General features: G+C 43.2%; 1 protein-coding gene across 11 annotated transcripts in view; it reads left to right on the forward strand.

Moving 5' to 3' along the window:
* Nucleotides 1-1,840: 1,840 nt before the first annotated feature.
* LOC137375470 (5-hydroxytryptamine receptor 3A-like) overlaps nt 1,841-21,416 on the forward strand; it is a 90,808-nt gene continuing 71,232 nt past the window's right edge. For all 11 annotated transcript variants that reach the window (XR_010976002.1, XM_068042761.1, XM_068042768.1 and 8 more), the window contains exons 1-7: nt 1,841-1,956; nt 5,551-5,708; nt 5,813-5,857; nt 7,166-7,275; nt 7,978-8,147; nt 9,064-9,224; nt 17,444-17,654. Coding sequence is in view for 10 of the 11 variants with exons in the window: in XM_068042761.1 (XP_067898862.1) it covers nt 1,869-1,956; nt 5,551-5,708; nt 5,813-5,857; nt 7,166-7,275; nt 7,978-8,147; nt 9,064-9,224; nt 17,444-17,654 (943 nt within the window). In the remaining variant the exon portion in view is untranslated. The remainder of the gene's footprint in view (nt 1,957-5,550; nt 5,709-5,812; nt 5,858-7,165; nt 7,276-7,977; nt 8,148-9,063; nt 9,225-17,443; nt 17,655-21,416) is intronic.

Here is a 21,416-nt window from a genome sequence, read left to right on the forward strand (position 1 = left end):
ACATAGAATCATAGAAAATAGGAGCAGGAGTAGGCCATTCGGCCCTTCGAGCCTGATCCACCATTCATTATGATCATGGCTGATCATCCAACTCAGTAGCCTGTTCCAGCTTTCGCCCCATACCCTTTGATCCCTTTAGACTCAAGAGCTATATCTAACTCCTTTTTGAAAACATTCAATATTTTGGCCTCAACTGCTTTCTGTGGTTGCGAATTCCACAGGCTCACCACTCTCTACGTGAAGAAATTTCTCCTCATCTCAGTCCTGAAAGGTTTACCCCGTATCCTTAGACTATGACCCCTGATTCTGGACTCCCCCATCAGGAACATCCTTCCTGCATCTACCCTGTCAAGTCCTGTTAGAATTTTATAGGTTTCTATGAGATCCCCCCTCTCTCTTCTGAACTCCAGCGAATATAATCCTAACCGACTCAATCTCTCCTCATATGTCAGTCCCGCCATCCCAGGAATCAGTCTGGTAAACCTTCGCTGCACTCCCTCTGTAGCAAGAACATCCTTACTCAGATAAGGAGACCAAAAGTGCACACAATATTCCAGGTGTGGCCTCACCAAGGCCCTGTATAATTGCAACAAGACATCCCTGCTTCTGTACTCCAATCCTCTTGCTATGAAGGCCAACATATCATTTGCCTTTTTTACCACCTGTTGCACCTGCATGCTTACCTTCAGCGACTGGTATACGAGAACACCCAGGTCTCGCTACATATTCCCCTCTCTCAGTTTATAGCCATTCAGATAATAATCTGCCTTCCTGTTTTTGCTACCAAAGTGGATAACCTCACATTTATCCACATTATACTGCATCTGCCATGCAATAGCCCACTCACTCAACTTGTCCAAATCACCCTGAAGCCTCTCTGCATCCTCCTCACAATTCACCCTCCCACCCAGTTTTGTGTCATCTGCAAATTTGGAGATATTACATTTAGTTCCCTCATCCAAATCATTAATGTATGTTGTGAATAGCTGGTGTCTTAGCACTGATCCCTGCGGTACCCCACTAGTCACTGCCTGCCATTCGGAAAAAGACCCATTTATCCCTACTCTTTGTTTCCTGTCTGCCAACCAATTTTCTATCCATTGCCATACACTACCCCCAATCCCATGCACTTTAATTTTAGAGCTGCCCCTCACTCAATTCCACAGCTAATGAAGTACTTTTGAAGCGTTACTGTTGTAATTTCGGAATCATGACAACCAATTTATGTACAGCAAACTCCCAAAAACAGCAACGTGATAAATGACCAGATAATCTGTTTTAGATGGCGATTAAGAGATAAATGTTGGCCAGGACACTCAGAGGAACTTCCCTGCTCTACTTCAAATACCGCCAGACACCCACAAGGACAGACAGGGGCTTTGATTTAAAGTCTCACCTGAAAAGATGGGACCTCTGACAGCACAGTACTCCGTCAGTACCGCACTGGAGTGTTAGCTTGGATTATGTGCTTAAGTCACTGACTCTGAGGTGAGAGTGCTATCACTGAGCCAAGACTCGCACCTCACATTGGCAGGTACTGACCTTTAAGGGAACGCCTCTAAATTACACATTCAAACTGATATCAAACAGAAGTAAGAGAACATCTATAAATGCTGAAACTGTACAACTACACCCAAATTTTCCATTGTACATTTCCACTTCTCTGGAGCTAATTATTAATGAACCAAAACTTAATAATCCAATCACCAAGACTGGAGAGGAACCCAGTAATTCTGTCACCAAAGAAACAGGAGTATAAAGATTAATGATCTAGTGGTTAATTGGACTGAGCTAGTTCAATAACCATGGTGATGGCCAGGGCGTTGCTATAAAATGTCCCTTTGTGGCATCAACACTAGTTGAAAAGAATGGCTGTCAACAGTTACACTGGGTTCCGCTTCAGGACTCATCGGAGCTCCTTCCTTCTCTCCATAATGTTCAGCTGTCTGTTTGAGGGTAAGAACTCAGGGCTGGTTTGAAATACATGACTATTTCCGTTGGAACAGGGAAGACTCGGAGGAGATTTGATCAAGGTTTTATAAAAAAAAATGATAGGTTTTCAAACGAGTGAATAAGTGGAGACTTTTTCTGCCGGTTAGGAAATCAGTGATGACTTGGTTAAACATTATAGAGAGCGAGGTTATGGAGAGAGGGCAGGACAGTAGGATTAGTTTAGGAATTGATACAGGGTTATGGAGAGAGCTACAGGGCTGTGGGGAGAGAGTGGGGCAGTGGGATAGTTTGGGATTGATACATGGTTATGGGGAGAGAGTGGGGCACTGGGATTAGTTTGGGATTGAGATTGGGCTATGGGGAAAGAGTGGGGCAGTGAGATTAGTTTAGGATTGATACAGAGCTATGGAGAGAGTGGGGCTGTGGGATTAGTTTGGGATTGATACAGGGCTATGGGGAGAGAATGGGGCAGTGGGATTAGTTTGGGATTGAGACTGGGCAATGGGGAAAGAGTGGGGCAGTGAGATTAGTTTAGGATTGATACAGGGCTATGGGAGAGAGTGGGGCAGTGGGATTAGTTTGGGGATTGATACAGGGCTATGGGGAGAGGGCGGAGCAGTGGGTTTAGTTTGGGATTGATACTATAGGGCTAGTTCTGTAATCACCCCAGTAGACCAGCAAGTTTACCAACACAGGAGGAAATAATAAGTGCTTGCAGGTTTTGGAGTCGCTAAATGTCTAGTGAGAAAAGACGGACTTGCATTACCATAGCGCCATTCTTGACTTCAGGATATCACAAAGTGCTTTACAACCAATGATGTACTTTTGAAATGTAGTCACTGGTGTCTTGTTGGAAATGCAGCAGCCAATTTGCACACAGTATATTCCAGCAAACAGCGATGTGATAATACCAGAAAATCTGTTTTTTAGTGATGTTGATTGAATGATAAATATTGGCCAGGACTAATTCACTTACTCCTCTTGAAATAATACCATGGGATCTTTTACATTCACTGAGAGCAGACAGGGCCTTGGTTTAGTATTTCACATGAAAGATGACAATTTTGATAGGGCGGCACAGTGGCGCAGTGGTTAGCACCGCAGCCTCACAGCTCCAGCGACCCGGTTCAATTCTGGGTACTGCCTGTGTGGAGTTTGCAAGTTCTCCCTATGTCTGCGTGGGTTTCCTCCGGGTGCTCCGGTTTCCTTCCACATGCCAAAGACTTGCAGGTTGATAGGTAAGTTGGCCATTCTAAATTGCCCCTAGTATAGGTAGGTGGTAGGGAAATATAGGGACAGGTGGGGATGTGGTAGGAATATGGAATTAGTGTAGGATTAGTATAAATGGGTGGTTGATGGTCGGCACAGACTCGGTGGGCCGAAGGGCCTGTTTCAGTGCTGTATCTCTAAACTAAAAACTCAACTATTACTCTCAGTACTGTATGAAAGTGTTAGCTTAGTCTCTAGAGTGAGACTTGAACCCACAACATTCTGACACAGAGGTAAGAGTGCTACCTACTGAGCCACAGCTGACACTTAGCAGGTCAGTAAACATTAGAACTCCCCACTTAGTCATAGAGAGATACAGCACTGAAACAGGCCCTTCAGCCCACTGAGTCTGTGCCAACCATCAGCCACCCATTTATACTAATCCAACATTAATCCCATATTTCCTACCACATCGCCAACTTCCCTCAATTCTCCTACCACCTACCTACACTAGCGGCAATTTACAATGGCCAATTTACTTACCAACTTGCAAGTCTTTGGCTGCGGGAGGAAACCGGAGCTGTGAGGCTGCGGTGCTAACTACTGTACCACTGTGCCGCCCCTTGTGTATTCTATCTGTGAACATACCAGAGTATGAACATGTTCACTAAAAGAGCATTATCACAGCTTTTGCTGCTGTCTTGAACTTATAGCAAGTTACTTAGTGGCTCAATGAGTAGCACTCTCATGCTTTGAGTCAGATATTTATGGGTTCTAGATCCATTCTAGGGCTTTGAACATATGATTGTGTCTGTGTAAATGCTAACCATTTCTACTATCACTTCTCTAACACACCAAGATGATGAGTGGTTTTCATATAGTCATTGACTCTTAGACCTGTTACGATCGAGGCGGGAGCAATGCACTGTCAATTCAGTCCCACTTCTCCACAGGTCACGGTATATTATTAAAGTTTCCTCCTTACCAGAAAATTAGCCAAATTAAACACTTTATTAACCCCCAGAATAAAATGCACTAAACCAGGTATATTTAAACAACAACAAATTAACTATTTATTAATAAACTAAATCTTAAACAATACTGAGATAAATCCATGTCTGAAAAGACTTTATAACTTCTTACTTCTCCTAACCCTCATGCACACACACATACATTCAAAAACCAATGGTTAACTGGTTCTAAAATGATGTTTTAAGTTGGAGCTGTTTCTTAGGAATGATAAAGCAACTGGGTTGCAAGTCTTGGCAGGTTACGTTCCTGGTTTGGTGAGGTGTCCCAGAATCAAATAGACAGATGCTACTCGAAGTCTCCAGGCGAATTTGATGAATACTCTGTAATGGATAGGCATTCACAGTACTTTGGCTGCAGTAGGTGTCACACAGATCTTTCAGCAAGGAGTATAACAACATGTCTATTTAGATTTTTGAATTAGCAGTCTATCAGTAGAAACTTTATTGATTTTCCAGAACTTCCAGAAACACGAAAGGCAACAGAAAGTCATTCCTGAGGCAGAGACTTCTTAGAGACTGGAAGTAAAAAGGAATTTGCTACCTCCAACAATCCAAAGATTCCTTTTACAGGGGTCTTTTCCTCTTTAGGCAACAGACAACCTATAGGCCAATGTAGATTTTCTGCTGTGATTCTTCCTTCAAGGAGCATGCTTCACTAGTCTGCCAGATCAAAATGGTTCCAGACAGTCTTTACACACAGTCAAACTAATACAATATGGCATGTGACCACTGTCTCTTGCTGTTGCCTAGGAAACAGGCTTGCAGCTTGCACACATCGTTCCCAGAGGGACAAATAACTCTCAGTCTTAAAGGCTCACAGATCTCCTTTAGTTTTTAAACACCAAAAATACCCTTCCATGACACACCACAGGAGGCTGTTCATTCTGTCATGCCTTTGCCGATTCCTTGAAAGACTTAACCAATTAATCCCATTGTTCCCAAAGACTGAAAATTGTTATGTTTCAAGTATTTATCCAATTTCCTTTGAATGTTACTATTGAGTCTGCTTGCAGGATTGTGAATCTTTGGAATTCTCCGCCTCAGAGAGCTGTGGATGCTCAGTCACTGAATATATTCAAGACAGAGGCCAACTAGATTTTTTTTCTCACTAAGGGATCCAAGAGATAAGGTGGGAATGTGGAGTTGAGGTAGATGATCAACCATGATCTTATTGAATGGTGGAGCAGCCTTGAGGGGCTGAATGGCCTATCCGTGCTCCTATTTCTTGTGTTCACTACCCTTTCAACCTTGTTGAACAACTTGCTGTGAAAATAAAAATTCTTCTCATCTCCTCTCTGGTTCTTTTGCATGTCGGATAAGCTGATGCAAAGTAATTTCAGCTGCTTTTCATTTCCAGGCAACTTTTCCCACCTCGGTCTTTCTGACTCCGATGGAGCGCGGTTTATAAAGATGTTTGCTGACGTTTTTGAAAATAAAGCAACTCGTCCGGTGAAAAACTTCAGTCAACCATTGGACATCAATCTCACCATTTATCTCCACGCGATACTGGGCCTGGTATGGAGACCTTCGAAATCCACGCTCTTACACGTTGGAGAAGCTTTAGCTAAACTTGTCAGATGTTAAATTTTTATGCCTTTTTATTTTACTTTTACTCTAAGGATGAGAAGCAAGAAATTCTGACAACCTACATCTGGATGGAACAGGTAAGGTATTGAGTTTGGCCAGAGAAAGAAAGAATTGCCTTTGCAAATCATCTTTCACAGCCTGAGGGAGGAGATGGGCCTTAGTTTAACGTTTCATTATAAAGACAGCACCTCCAACAGTGCAGAACTCCCTCAGTTCCGCACTGGGAGTGTCAGCCTGGATCATGTGCTCAAGTCTCTGGAGTGGGGCTTAATAGCTACAACCTTCAGACTCGGTGTGCTCATCCCTCAACCAACATCACTAAGAAAATGCTAGATTATCTGGTTATTGTCACATTGCTTTTTGTGGGAGCTTGCTGTGTGCAAATTGCCTGCCACATTTCCTACATTACAACTGTGACTACATTTCTAAAAGTACTTCATTGGCTGCAAAGTACTTTGGGATGTCCTCGGGTTGTGAGATGCACTATAGATAGGTCCAGAATTTGCTGTAACCAGTCAATGAACAGCACCCGCCATTAGTTAGATTTGCTTGTAACCCATTTGACCTCCATGATATTTTGCACTGCAAGTTGCTGAAAGTGCGGTGTCCTCGACAGGGTGTCCGGGATCTGAGTGAACAGGGCAAGCAACTGTGCATCACCAATCATTACAAAGGATTGTGAAATGAACAACATCAGTTCTGAAGAAGGATTGTGTAAGTTAGAATGGTGAATTCAATGTCAAATCAGGTACAGAAAGCAAAATAGAGAGGACAAGAAGGATTGGAGTGAGAGAAAGAGCAGAAAATAATTTTTTGTATGTTGAAATTTACCTTTGATATCTTCAACAATTAAAGCCTGAAGGAATGAGACGCCACACTTGTTAAAGTTAATTTTTCGTGCCAGAGAGGTTGACAGGCAGTAATTAACACTTACCACACTGTTAAAAGGGTACTTAGACTTGAAATGACTGAATTCGTTATATACTGCATAGCTACAGGAACTTCACGCAATGTTTTTGAGATGCTGTTTTCATGAATTGCATGGCAGAGTGTCTCACCTCTGACAGTTACTCCTTGATTTCCACATTTAATCATACATCTGCCCTTGCCTGAATTTGCTGTGGCATTTACGCAAGTGCTATTAACTCTTTTGGCAGCAACATTTGTAGAAATGTAAAACTTTCTTCCCCTTCTCTTGAGCTATGCCTCCAGTTATATCTGAGATTGGGAAGTTGCAGCTTGGTTTGCGACGAGGAGGGTGGGGGTGCCTTACCTTGCCCTGCAGAGCCACAATACTGCGAGTTATACTAACCAGTAAAGGCTTAGAATTGGACATGTTTTCCCACTATTACAGGCTATATAAAGACATCACCTTTCTCTTGCAGAGCTGGTTTCATGATTTCCTGGTGTGGGATCCATCAAACTTCAGTGGGAAGGAGCGTGTGGCTCTGCCTACTGAGAAGCTCTGGCTTCCTGATACCTTCATCATTGAGACGTAAGTGAACATTAGCACGTTGCCTTCTCACCAGATCACCATTTCTCAGCCAGGGCCGGGGGTGCACAGCCTCTCCATCTCAGCTTTGAGGCTTTTCCTCAATGCTTCACTCCGAGTATTTCACCTGCCTGAAATGTTCACTTGTTATTTTCCTGCACACCAGCTGTGCCCCCACTTGATCAATGATTCCAGCAGAGGGATTGCCACCTCTAGTTGGAGGCACATTTTTGCAAACACAAACACACTCCTGCACATACATAGACCTCCCTTACACACAAACATTTAGACTTGTACCCATCTGCACACACATAGGCAAGTGCACACCCAGAAGCACTTCCCTGTCCACTTGCACACATCCATACCCAAATGCACACACTCTCTCATTCTGGTATGAGTTAATACCAACCTGCCCAGTGGAAAGTTCATTCATCTTTCATCTAAAAGATGGCAACTCTGACAGTGTAGCACTGGGAGTGTAACCTGGACTATGGATTCATGTCTCTGGAGTCTGGCTTGAACTCATGACCTCCCCCCTCAGGCACAAGCGTGCTACCCACTGAGCTACAGCTGATACTAAACTATCAGCTCATCAATTTGAAACTGTGGTCCCTTTTCCCATACTCCTGATCTATGTGTTAAATAGCTGACAGTAAAGAGGTGGCTGGACACGTTAACAGATTTAATTCCTTGTATTTGAAACAGGGTTGACGGGGATAAATCACCTGAGACCTCGTACCTGTACGTGCATCACACAGGACAGGTAATCTATGGAAAACCCCTGAGGATCGTCAGCTCCTGTAACCTCAACATCTTGTACTTCCCCTTCGACATTCAGAAATGTCCACTTACAGCTGCGTCCATCACCTTTTGTGGTAAAGAGTCACTGAAGTGTCTTATTGTGTTTGAGTTCTAACATGGAGATTTGTAACTTAATGTTAGACACCTTAACTTAAAGGTATCAGCAAGAACGCGGAATAAGTGTTCAGAGATCCGACAGATCATATTCTAGTGAAGACATAGCTGATTGAGTTAACCCAACTATTGATGAGGTTTAGAATACAGCACTAAAACTGTTCCAAATTGGGCAATCTTACCTGGGGAGTAGAGAAGGTGGTTAGTGTGCAGAAAGGATAAGAGCCGTGTTTCTGGAATAGGGGTCATTCTTCTGATATTGGGTTTAAGATCTATTGTTGGGACAGTGTAGAGGGAGCTTTACTCTATATTTAACCTGAGCTGTACCCGTCCTGGGAGTGTTTGATGGGGACAGTGTAGAGGGAGCTTTACTCTGTATCTAACCCATGGTGTACTTACCCTGGGAGTGTTTGATAGGGACAGTGTAGAGGGAGCTTTACTCTGTATCTAACCCATGGTGTACTTACCCTGGGAGTGTTTGATGGGGACAGTGTAGAGAGAGCTTTACTCTGTATCTAACCCTATTTCTTTCCCCCCACCCCGTGTTGTAGCTGCCCTGGGAGTGTTTGCGCATTGGGTTTTCCAGCAGCACAAACAGATGATCTGGTTATTATCACACTGCTAGTTGTGGGAGTTTCTGTGCTCGAATTGGCTTCCACATTTCTTACATTACTACAGTGATTGTTTCAAAAGTAAGGAATTGGCTGTGTAGTGCTTTGGGATGTCCCGATGTTGTGAAAGCCAAATTTTTCTTTCTTCTAAGTAGGCTTAGGTTGGATGGCAACTGGACACTGGTATGGACACAATAGGCTGAATAGCTTCTTTCTGTGCTGTAAACATCTGATTCTATGATTAACTGAACTTTTTGTTTTGTAGATGAGGACATGAAACTACATCTCAAACAGACCTCTGAGGAGATAACCTCTAAATCCAAGAAAATATTTGCAAGCAAAGGAGAATGGGAACTCATCCAGATTGAGGCTTATGAGAAGGCCTTATTGGCAGACTGGCAACGCTTTCATTTAATATCCTTGGAGGTAAATCATCCTGATTCCTTACTCCTCTCACCATAGTTCAACGCAATAAGGCAGTGAGTAATCGAGCTTCCAGGTTCAGCTCTTAACTTGTGCTGATCTCTGCGGAAACTGTAGTTTGGGGGCTAGAGGACTTCAATGGGCCTCTGCACACCCAGGCTCAGAACCATATAGCACAGAAGGAGGCCATTTGGCCCATGATGTCGATGCTGGTTCTTTGAAAGAGCTATCCAATTAGTCCCATTCCTCTTGATCTTTTCCCACAGTCCTGCAAATTTTTCTTTTTCCGGTGTTTATCAAATTCCTTTGTGAAAGTTACTATTGAATCTGCTTCGACTGTCCTTTCAGGCAGCGCGTTCCAGATCATCATAACTCGCTGCTTAAAAAAAAAAATTCTCCTCTCCCCTCTAACTCTTTTCCCAATCACCTTAAATCACCTGTCCTCTGGTTATCCACCCTCTCAGGAACATAGGAGCAGGAGTCGGCCATTCAGCCTGTCGAGACTGCTCCGCCATTCAGTTAGATCATGGCTGATCATCTACCTCCATGTCACTTTCCCGTGCTATCCCTATATCCCTTGATGTCATTAGTATCCAGATATCGAATGATTTCTGTCTTGAACATACTCAATGATTGAGTTTCCACAGCTCTCTGGAGTACAGAATTCCAAACGTTCACCACCCTCTGTGTGAAAAAATTCCTCCTCATCTCAATCTTAAATGGCCTACCCCGTATTCTGAGACTATATCCCCTGGTTCTAGACTCACCAGTCGGGGAAGCATCTGATCTCCATCCACTTTGTCACGCCCTTTAAGAATTTTGTAAGTTTCAATGAGATCACTTCTCATTCTTCAAAACCCGAGAATACAGGCCCAGGTTCCTCAATCTCACCTCATAAAACAATCCCGCCATTCCGTGGATTACTCTGTTGAACCTCTGTTGCACTTCCTCTGTGACAAGTAAATCCTTCCTTAGATCAGGAGACCAAAATTGTACACAATACTCCAGGTGCGGTCTCAGCACGCCGCTGTACAAGTGCAGCAAGTCTTCTTTACTCCTAAATGCAAAACCCCTTGCAATGAAGCCCGACATACCATTTGCCTTCCTAAATGCTTGCTGCACCTTCATGCTAGCTTTTAGTGACACATGAACAGATCCCTTTGGACTTCAACACTTCCCAAACTCTCATCATTTAAGAAATACTGTCAGTTTTTTCAACCAAAGTGGATAATTTCACACTTATTCACATTATATTCCACCTGTCTCTTGCCACTGGAAACATATGAACATAGGAATTAGGAGCAGAAGTAGGCCATTCGGCCCGTCGAGCCTGCTCTGCCATTCAATACGATCATGGCTGATCTGTTTGTGTTGCGAATTCCACACTCCCATCTACCCCCATAACCCTTGATTCCCTTGCCTAGCAAGAATCTATCTACCTCCGCCTGAAAAATATTCAATGTCCCCGCCTCAACCACCTTCTGAGGCAGAGAGTTCCAAAGTCGCACAACCCTCTGAGAGAAATAATTTTCTCCTCGTCTCTGTCCTAAAAGGGCGTCCCCTAATTTTAAAACAGTGCCCCCTAGTTCTGGACTCACCCACAAGAGGAAACATCCTTTCCATATCCACCTTGTCAAGACCGTTCAGGATCTTATAAACTTTAATCACGTCTCCTCTCACACTTCTAAACTCCAGTGAAAACAAGCCCAGTCTGTCCAACCTTTCCTCACAAGACAACCCGCTCATTCCAGGTATCAATCTAGTAATCCTCCTCTGAACTGCCTCCAACGCATTCACATCCTTCCTTAAATAAGGAGACTAAAAGTGCACACAGTATTCGAGATGTGGTCTCACCAATGCCCTGTACAACTGAAGCATAACATTCTTACTTTTATTTTCAATTCCTCTTGTAATAAAGGATAGCATTCCATTAGCCTTCTTTATTACCTGCTGTACCTGCATACTAACTTTTTGTGACTCCTGCACTGGAACATCTCGATCCCTCTGCACCTCAGAGTTCTGCAGTCATTCTTCGTTTAAGTAATATTCTGATTTTTTATCCTTCCTGCCAAAGTGAACAACTTCACATTTTCCCACATTATACTCCATCTGCCAGATTTTTGCCCACTCACTCAACCTATCTATATCGGTCTGCAAGCTCCTTTTGTCCTCTTCACAACATACTTTCCTACCTATCTTTGTGTCATCTGCAAATTTAGCTACCAAGCCATCGCTCTCCTCATCTAAGTCATTGATATAAATTATAAAAGGTTGAGGCCCCAGCACAGACCCCTGTGGGACTCCATTCGTCACATCCTGCCAATCAGAAAAGGACCCATTTATGCATACTCTGTTTTCTGCCAGCCAGCCAATCTTCTATCCATGCTAATATGTTACCCTCTACACCATGAGCTCCTACTTTGCGCAATAACCTTTTATGTGGCACCTTGTCAAATGCCTTCTGGAAATCCAAGTACAGTACGTCAATGGGCTCCCCTTTATCCACAGCACATGTTACTCCTTCAAAGAACTCCAACAAATTGGTTAAACATGATTTCCCTTTCACAAAACCATGCTGTCTATTCCCAATTACCTTGAGGTTTCTAAGTGCCCAGCTAGAACCTCCTTAATGATCGGTTCTAACACCGTCAAGCTAACTGGCCTATAGTTACCTGTTTTCTGCCTCCACCGCCCCCCCCACTTCTCGAATAGAGGGGTCATATTTGCGACTTTCCAGTCTGATGAAACCTTTCCAGAAACTAGCGAATTTTGAAAAATTAACACCAACGCATCTACTACCTCATTAGCCACCTCTTTTAAGACCCTAGGATCAAGTCCATCAGGACCCAGGGACTTGTCAGCCCGCAGCTCCATCAGTTTGGTCAGTACCGCTTCCCTGGTGATTGTAATTTCACCAAATTCATCTCTTCCTTCCACCTCCTGATATACAACTATTGCCAGAATGTTTTTTGTATCCGCTATAGTGAAGACAGAAGCAAAATATTTGTTCATTGCATCCGCCATTTCCTTATTATCTACTATTAACTCCCCATTCTCACTCTCTAGAGGACCAACACTCACTTCACTTACTCTTTTCCTTTTTAAATACCTTTAGAAACACTTGCTAACCGTTTTTACATTTCAAGCTAGCTTCCTCTCATACTCGAATTTCTTTCTCCTGATTAACCTTTTAGTCATTCTCTGCTGTTCTTTATATTCTGACCAATCATCTGAACTGCCACTCATATTTGTGCAATTATATACCTTTTCTTTAAGTTTGATGCTGAACTTCTTTAGTTAACCATGGATGGTGGGCCCTCCCCTTCGAATTTTTCTTTATAGTAGCAATATATCTATTCTGAGTAGTCTGAAATATCCCCTTAAATGTCTGCCACTGCTTCTCTATTGATCTACCTCCAAGCCTAGTAACCCAGTTCACTTCAGCTAGCTCAGCTTTCATGCCCACATAGTTACCCTTATTTAAGTTTAAATTACTAATCTTAGACCCACTCTTCTCTCTTTCAAACTGGATGTAAAATTCAATCATATTGTGGTTGCTGCTATCTAGAGGTGCTTTTACTCTGAGGTCATTAATTAATCCTGTCACATTACACAATACCAAGTCTAATATAACCTGCTCTCTGGTTAGTTCCAGAACATGCTGCTCTAAGAAACTATCACAAAAGCATTTTATGAACTCCTCATCCAGGTACTATTGCCAATCTGATTTTTCCAGTTTATATGCAGATTAAAATTACCCATGATTATTGCTGTCCCTTTATCACAAGCACCCAATATTTCTTCTTATATATTTCGTTCTACGTTGTGATTACTGTAAGGGGGACTGTAGACCACTCCTACCAGTGACTTCTTACCCCTACTATTCCTCATCTCCACCCAAACCGATTCTACATCCTGATCTCCTGAATCAAAGTCATCTCTAACTATTGCACCAATGCCATCCTTGATTAACAGTGGAGATTAAAGATCTCCATCTTTACCTAGCTTCCTATTCTACCTATTTAGTCTACTAAAATCCTGGATTTCAAGGGATATAGAGGATTGGGTAAGGAAAAAAGATGGCTTATGGTAGATTCTGAGGGCTGAAAACAGCGGAGGCCCTAGGGGAGTATAGAAAGTGTAGGGGGGATACAAAGAGGGGCATGAGAAAATACTGGTGCGTAAGATATAGGAAAATGCCAAGGTGTTTTATATGTATATTAAGGGCAAGAGGATAATCAGGGAAAGAGCAAGGCCCATTAGGGACCAAAGTGGCAATATGTGTGTGGAGCCGGAGGACGTAGGGGAGGTTTTAAATGATTACTTTTCATCTGTGTTCACTATGGAGAAGGACGATGTAGGTGTAGAGATCATGGAGGGGGACTGTGATACACTCCAACAAATTAGCATTGAAAGGGAGGAGGTATTAGCAGTTTTAGCAGGCTTAAAAGTGGATAAATCCCCAGGCCCAGATGAGATGTATCCCAGGCTGTTATGTGAGGCAAGGGAGGAGATAGCAGGGCTCTGACACAAATTTTCAAATCCTCTCTGACCACAGGAGAGCTGCCAGAGAACTGGAGGACAGTGAATGTGGTAACATTATTCAATAAGGGTAGCAGGGATAAACCAGGCTATGACAGGCCGGTGAGTCTAACATCAGTGGTAGGGAAACTATTGGAAAAAATCTCCCCTTGGAGAGGCAGTGATTAATCAAGGATAGTCAGCATGGCTTTGTCAGGGGCGATCATGTCTAACAAACTTGATTGAATTTTTCGAGGAGGTGACTAGCTGTGTCGATGAGGGTAAAGCAGTCATCTACATGGACTTCAGTAAGGTTTTTGATAAGGTCCCGTGTGGGAGATTAGTTAAGAAGGTAAGAGCCCATGGGATCCAGGGCAATTTGGCAAATTGGATCCAAAATTGGCTTAGTGGCAGGAGGCAGAATGTGATGGTCGAGGGTTGTTTTTGCGAGTGGAAGCCTGTGACCAGTGGTGTACCACAGGGATCAGTGCTGGGACCCTTGCTGTTTGTAGTGTACATTAATGATTTAGTCGTGAACATAGGAGGTATGATCAGTACGTTTGCAGATGACACAAAAATTGGTGGTGTCATAAATAGTGAGGAGGAAAGCCTTAGATTACAGGACGATATAGATGGGCTGGTAAAATGGGCAAAGCAGTGGCAAATGGAATTTAGTCCTGAGAAGTGTGAGGTGATGCATTTTGGGAAGACGAACAAGGCAAGGGAATATACAATGGATGGTAGGACCCTAGGAAGTACAGAGGGTCAGAGAGACCTTGGTGTACTTGTCCATTGATCACTGAAGGCAGCAGCACAGGTAGATAAGGTGGTTAGGAAGGCATATGGGATACTTGCCTTTATTAGCCGAGGCATAGAATATAAGGGCAGGGAGGTTATGATGGAGCTGTATAAAACGCTAGTTAGGCCACAGCTGGAGTACTGTGTACAGTTCTGGTCACCACACTCTGGGAAGGATGTGATTGTACTGGAGAGGGTGCAGAGGAGATTCACCAGGATGTTGTCTGGGCTGGAGCATTTCAGCTATGAAGAGAGACTGGATAGGCTAGGGCTGTTTTCCTTAGAGCAGAGGAGGCTGAGGTGGGGACCTGATTGAGGTATACAAAATTATGAGGGACATAGATAAGGTAGATAGGAAGAAACTTTTTCCCTTAGCGGAGATGTCAATAACCTGGGGGAATACCTTTAAGGTAAGGGTTTAGAGGAGATTTGAGGGAAATTTCTTTCCCCACTGCCTGAAGGGGTGGTAGAGACAGGAACCCTCACAACAATTAAGAAATATCCAGATGAGCACCTGAAATGCCATAGCATATAAGGCTACGGGCCAAGAGTTGGAAAATGGGATTAGGATAGGTGCTTGATTGTCAACATGGACATGATGGGCCAAAGGGCCTGTTTCTGTGCTGTATAACTCAGACTCTAACCCCTCATAATTTTGAAGACCTCTGTTAATTTTTTAAAAAAATTTGTTTGTGGGATGTGGGCATCACTGACTAGGCTAGCATTTATTGCCCATCCCTAATTGCCCTTGAACTGAGGTGGCTTGCTAGGCCATTTAAGAGTCAACCACATTGCTGTGGATCTGGAGTCACACGTAGGCCAGTCCAGGTAAGGACGGCAGATTTCTTTCCCTAAAGGACATTAGTGAACCAGATGGGGTTATACAACAATCGACAGTGGTTTCATCGTCACCATTAGACTAGCTTTTAATTCCAGATTTTTTAATTGAATTCAAATTTCACCATCTGCTGTGGTGGGATTCAGACCCATGTCCCCAGAGCATTAGGCTGTCCAGTGACATTACCACTATGCCACCGCCTCCCCCAGCCAAATCTCCCCTTAACCTTCTCTGCTTTGAGGAAAACAATCCCAGCTTCTCCAGTCTGTCCACATAATTGAAGCCCCTCATCCTGGTACCACTCAAGATAGGGAGAGGAGTCAAAAACAAACAGCCAGGGTTCCCACTTCTGATTGCTATCTAGTGACATTAGCTGAAAAATGGTTGTATTGGAAAGCTGCCTGAGGTTCAGGATTGGGCCTTGCTGTGATGCCTTCCACAGTTTAATAGCCCTGTCAGCATTCACACATGAGGATGGCCTGTAAGGTGAGGTACCAAGGGGTTCCCACACCTGTAGAATGACATTCCTTCAAGGGTCAGCTACTTCAAGAGATGAGGGGATAAATTCTGCCTGGAATTTTAAAAAAATCAACTATTAATTTATCTATTAATTCCTTTCTGCAATCCTTACAGGTGGGTATGGAAGTGAATATAATTAAATATTATCCAGCATTACGTAGAATTTCCAGCACAGAAATAGGCCATTCAGCCCAGCAGCTCCATGCTAGCCTTCTCCTACCCCTCTTCATCTCACCCTATCAGCATATCTTTCTATTCTTTTCTCCCTCATGTGTTTTTCCAGCTTCCCCTTGAATGCATACTATTCACCTTAACCACTCCCTGTGATAGCAACTTCCACATTCTCACCACTCTCTGGGTAAAGAAGTTTCTCCTGAATTTCCTTTAGGATTTATTGGTGACTATTTTGTATTTATGATCCCTGTTTCTTGTGGGGTCTCCCCACAAGTGGAAATTTCTCTACATCAACCCTTTGTAATTTTAAAATTCTGAAGCATGAGGGCACAATTTCAAAGTTTGCAGATGATACAAAACTTGGAAGCATTGTGAACTGCGAGGAGGATAGTGTAGAAATTCAAAGAACATAGACAAGATGGTGGAATGGGCAGACAGGTGGCAGATGAAGTTCAATGCAGAGAAATGTGAAGTGATTCATTTTGGTAGGAAGAACATGGAGAGACAATATAAAATAAAGGGTACAATTCAAAAGGGGGTGCAGGAGCAGAGGGACCTAGGTGTATATGTGCATATCATTGAAGGTGGCAGGACAGGTTGAGAGAGCAGTTAGTAAAGCATACAGTATCCTGGGCTTTATTAATAGGGGCATAGAGTACAAGAGCAAGGAAATATGTTGAATTTGTATACGACACTAGTTCAGCCTCAGCTGGAGTATTGCGTCCAGTTCTGGGCCCCGCACTTTAGGAAAGATGTGAGGGCATTGGAGAGAGTGCAGAAAAGATTCATGAGAATGGTTCCAGGGATGAGGAATTTCAGTTATGAAGATAGATTGGAGAAGTTAGGACTGTTTTCCTTGGAGAAGAGAAGGCTGTGAGGTGATTTGATCGAGGTATTCAAAATCATGAGGGGTCTGGACAGAATAGATAGAGAGAAACTGTTCCCACTTGTGAAAGGATCGAGAACGAGAGGGCACAGATTTAAAGTATTTGGTAAGAGAAGCAAAAGTGACATGAGAAAAAACATTTTCATGCAGCGAGTGGTTAAGGTCTGGAATGCACTGCCCGGGAGTGTGATAGAGGCAGGTTCAATTGAAACATTCAAAAGAGAATTAGACAGTTCTATGAAAAGGAAAAATGTGCAGGTTTGTGGGGAGAAGGCAGGGGAATGGAACTGAGGGAGCCGCTCTTTCAGAGAGCCAGTGCGGACACGATGGGCCGAATGGTCTCCTTCTGCACTGTATCGATTCTGTGATGAATGCGGTTACTCAACTAAGTTTTCTATTTGCTCTTATTTATCTCTGGGTTTACAAAGTTGCTATTGCTGAGTTACTGTAGCAAACCCTCAACTCCTCATCTCTCTTTCCCTGCAGGTGACAATGAAGCGGAGGCCGATGTTTTATGTTGTGAACCTGCTCATTCCCAGCGCCTTTCTCATGATGACCGACATCATGAGCTTCTACCTGCCTACTCACAGTTTTGACCGAGCCTCCTTTAAGATGGCCCTCATGTTGGGGTATTCAGTGTTCCTCATCATCGTGAAGGACTTGTTGCCCAGTAACTCGACCCACACTCCGCTGATAGGTAAGGCCTGGAGTTCCACCGTCCCAGCTCTCAGCTTGTACAGAGTTCCCTGCCAATGTTTGCTGCCACAGGGCTGTACCCAATCACCCTCTCTGGGCACCAACTGCTGATCAGAAAGGTCAGCTACACACTCGGACTTCTCCCTACAAGCAGCAGTTGCACACTGTCTGTGCGTCTGTCTATTTCTCCATAATACGCCTTACACAAACTCTCTAAACACATAATCACATAATGCTTCACCAGGTGTAGACTTACTGAGCAAACATCTACCACTATTCAGGAAGCAAGGAAGTAAAGCACTCACAACGATAAAAAACACTTTACTCTCTGCTTTGTCTCCTACTGTTTTACCATCAAATACACAAAGATTCGACTTCACATGCCATGTGAATATGAGGTAATGAGATCTAGGCCCAATGGTGGTGTCTATTACTCATTTTTTATTTCCTAATCAGAAGTGTAATTCATCACATTTGGATTCTCAATCAGACACATGTGGCTGGTGTTTACTACATACAACACTGGGCTCAGTGTGAGCTGCTGCTTCCTCCAAGCCTATGACCCAAATTACTCCCTCTGCTCTGCCACCTCTGTGGGGTCCTACTTCCCTCCACTCCACTACCTATCACCCCTCAGAACGCTCCAGTATTCTTGTACATCGAGTTGCACAGAATTTACAGCACAGTGACAGGCCATTTGTCCCCTCTAGTCTATCCTGGTCTTTATTTTCAATACGGACCTCCTCCTGCCCTACTTCATTCCACCTTATCAGCATATCCTCTATTCCTTTCTCCCTTGTGTACTTATCATGAAGGAAGTAACTATTGATCCTGGAGCTCTGTGCTGGGCCCTCAACATTTCTCTATATTTATTAACGACTTAGACAACACAATAAAGAGCCATATATCCAAGTTTTCCAATGTATTACAACCAAAGCGGGAGTAATGCACTGTTAATTCAGTCCCACTACTCCACAGCTCATAGCATATCAAATAAAGTTTCCCACCGACCAAAGAATAGCCAAATTAAACACTGTAGTTCCCCCCACCCCCTCCCCCAGAATAAAGCTGGGTTTCTTTAAACAACAACAGCATTAACTATTTATGAGAAAAGAAATAATAGGTTTTAACTACTAATGAGATAAATCTATATGAAAACCCCTTAATTCCCTAACCCTCATGTACACACACTTCATTAAAAAAAACAGTTAACTGGGCAAAAAGGATTTTGGTTTACAGCTGTTTCTTAGGAATAGAAGGAAAGATGAAAATAATTGAGTTGATCACTTTCTAGTAGGATGTTTTCGGTACAGTGAGGTGTCCCAGAGTCGAATATTGGATGCCACTTGAAGTCTCTCCAGGCGAGGTTGATGAACATTCTATGTTGGGTAGGCTTTCAAGGCAATTTGGCTGCAACAGGCATCACACAGGTCTTTCAGCAGGAATGCAGCAACCAGTCTGTTTGGTTTTTAAAAACAGCAGTTTAGCAGTAGAAGCTTTCTTGAGATTTTAGAATCTCCCAAAACACAGGATGTGACAGGAACCACTCTGGATGCAGGAATTCTTCAGAGACTGGAGGCAATAGGAATCTTTCAAATGCAGGATTCCTTTTCAAGAGATGCAAGTCTCCATGATAGAGAGAGGTAACACTTTTCTGGGTCTTCCTCCCCATGCTCCAGGCAGGTCAAAGCAAAGATTTCAAATGCCTGCCCTTTGTACAATTCACAGGCTTTTTAAAGGGTCCTAGGTGAAAAAAGAACCTTCCTGAATATGGTCACATGTCCAAACACAGTGTTTCCCCTGTCACTCAAAAGCTGCTCTGAAGAACGGTCAAACCCCTGTGGTTTCTTCGAAATTGCTGGCTTCCCTGTCCTTGTATAAGTTCAACTTCCTTTCAAAGCATCCATAAAGTTCTACTGTTGTTATGAACTTCCTTTCAAAACATTGCTGGAACTCCAACTATTGGCAAGTTAGTATCCACTGAGCAAAAAAATTCTTTTCTCAGTTTTTTAAACACACAGAATTCTAAGTTTTCTTTTTTAAAAACAAAATATGTGTAACAAATGACATAAAGATTGGTGGGTTAGTAAGTAGTCTAAATGGAAAAGGTAGCAGATGTGAGTTCAATTAATAATATTTCAATCTGAGAGTGATAGAATTTTGTTTGCCACAGATATTGGGGTTTGGATCCAAAACAGTTGGATAGAGTTAGGATCAAGAACAGCCAATGATCTCATTGAATAGCAGGACAGGTTGAAATCGCTGAATGGTCTACCCCTGTTCCTACATTCTTATCTAATTTTGCCTTCAATACATCATCTATGCTGCTCACACAGCAAGTTACACATTCTCACCACCCTCTAAGTAAAGAGGTTCCTTCTGAATTCCCTGTTGGATTTGTCGGTGGTTATCTTATATTTATCTATTGCAACTATTATTGACTGTTGTAAAAACCCATGTAGTTTACTAATGTCCTTTTGGGAAGGAAATCTGCCATCCTTACCTGGTCTGGCCTACATTTGACTCCAGACCCACAGCAATGTGGTTGACTCTTAAATGCCCTCTGAAATGGCGAAGCAAGCCACTCAATTCAAGGGCAATTAGGGATGGGCAACAAATGCTGGCCTTGCCAGCGATGCCCACACCCCATGAAAGAATAAAATAAAAGGCCCCTAGTTCTGGTCTCTCCCACAAGTGGAAGCATCTTCTCTACACATACCCTATCAAACCCTTTCATAGTTTTAAAGACCTCTATCGGGTCAGCTCTCAGCCTTTTCTTTATGAGGGGAATAAAGCCTAGCCTGTTCAATCTTTCCTGATAGTATCACCCTCTCAATTCTGGTATCATTCTTGTAAATCCTTTTTAGAAACATAGAAAATAGGAGCAGGAGTGGGCCATTCGGCCTTCAGGCCTTCTCGGCCATTCATTATGATCATGGCTGATCGTCTAATTCAGTACCCTGTTCCGGCTTTCTTCCCATATCCCTTGATCCTTTTGGCATTAAGAAATATATTTATCTCCTCCTTGAATATATTTAATGACTTGGCCTCCACTACCTTCTGCGGTAGAGAATTCCACAGGTTTGCCACCCTCTGAGTGAAGAAATTTCTCCTCATCTCAGTTCTAAATGGCATTTCCTGTATCCTGAGACTGTGACCCCTGGTCCTAGACTCCCCAGCCATCGGGAACATCCTCCCTGCATCTAGCCTGTCTAGTCCTGTTAGAATTTTATAGGTTTCTATGAGATCCCCTCTCATTCTTCTAAACTCTAGTGAATATAGGCCTACTCGACCCATACGTCAATCCTGCCATCCCAGGAATCAGCCTGGTAAATCTTCTTTGCACTCCCTCCATGGCAAGAACATCCTTCCTCAGATAAGGAGACCAACAGTGCACACAATACTCCAGATGTGGTCACACCAAGGCCCTGTATAATTGCAGTAAGACATCCTTGCTCCAGTGTCCTTTTTGTAATATGGAAGCCAGAGCTGTGCACAATACACCAAGTACTCGAACCAAGATTCTGTGTACATATAATTCACCAAAAGAAGGAAGACCTCTCATTTCTACAGGACACTTCACAGCCAAACAATTACTTTTGAAGCATAATTTGCTGTTGTAATGTAGGAAACTACCCCTTGCTCTTTTTTGAAATGGTAGCATGGGATCAATCACATCCACTTGAGAAGGCAGACGGATCATCCAAAAGGCAACACTTCTCACAGTGTGTCACTCCCTCACAACAGCACGGGATGTGTCACC

The sequence above is a fragment of the Heterodontus francisci genome, chromosome 11 (assembly GCF_036365525.1).
Source record: "Heterodontus francisci isolate sHetFra1 chromosome 11, sHetFra1.hap1, whole genome shotgun sequence".
NCBI lineage: Eukaryota > Metazoa > Chordata > Chondrichthyes > Heterodontiformes > Heterodontidae > Heterodontus > Heterodontus francisci.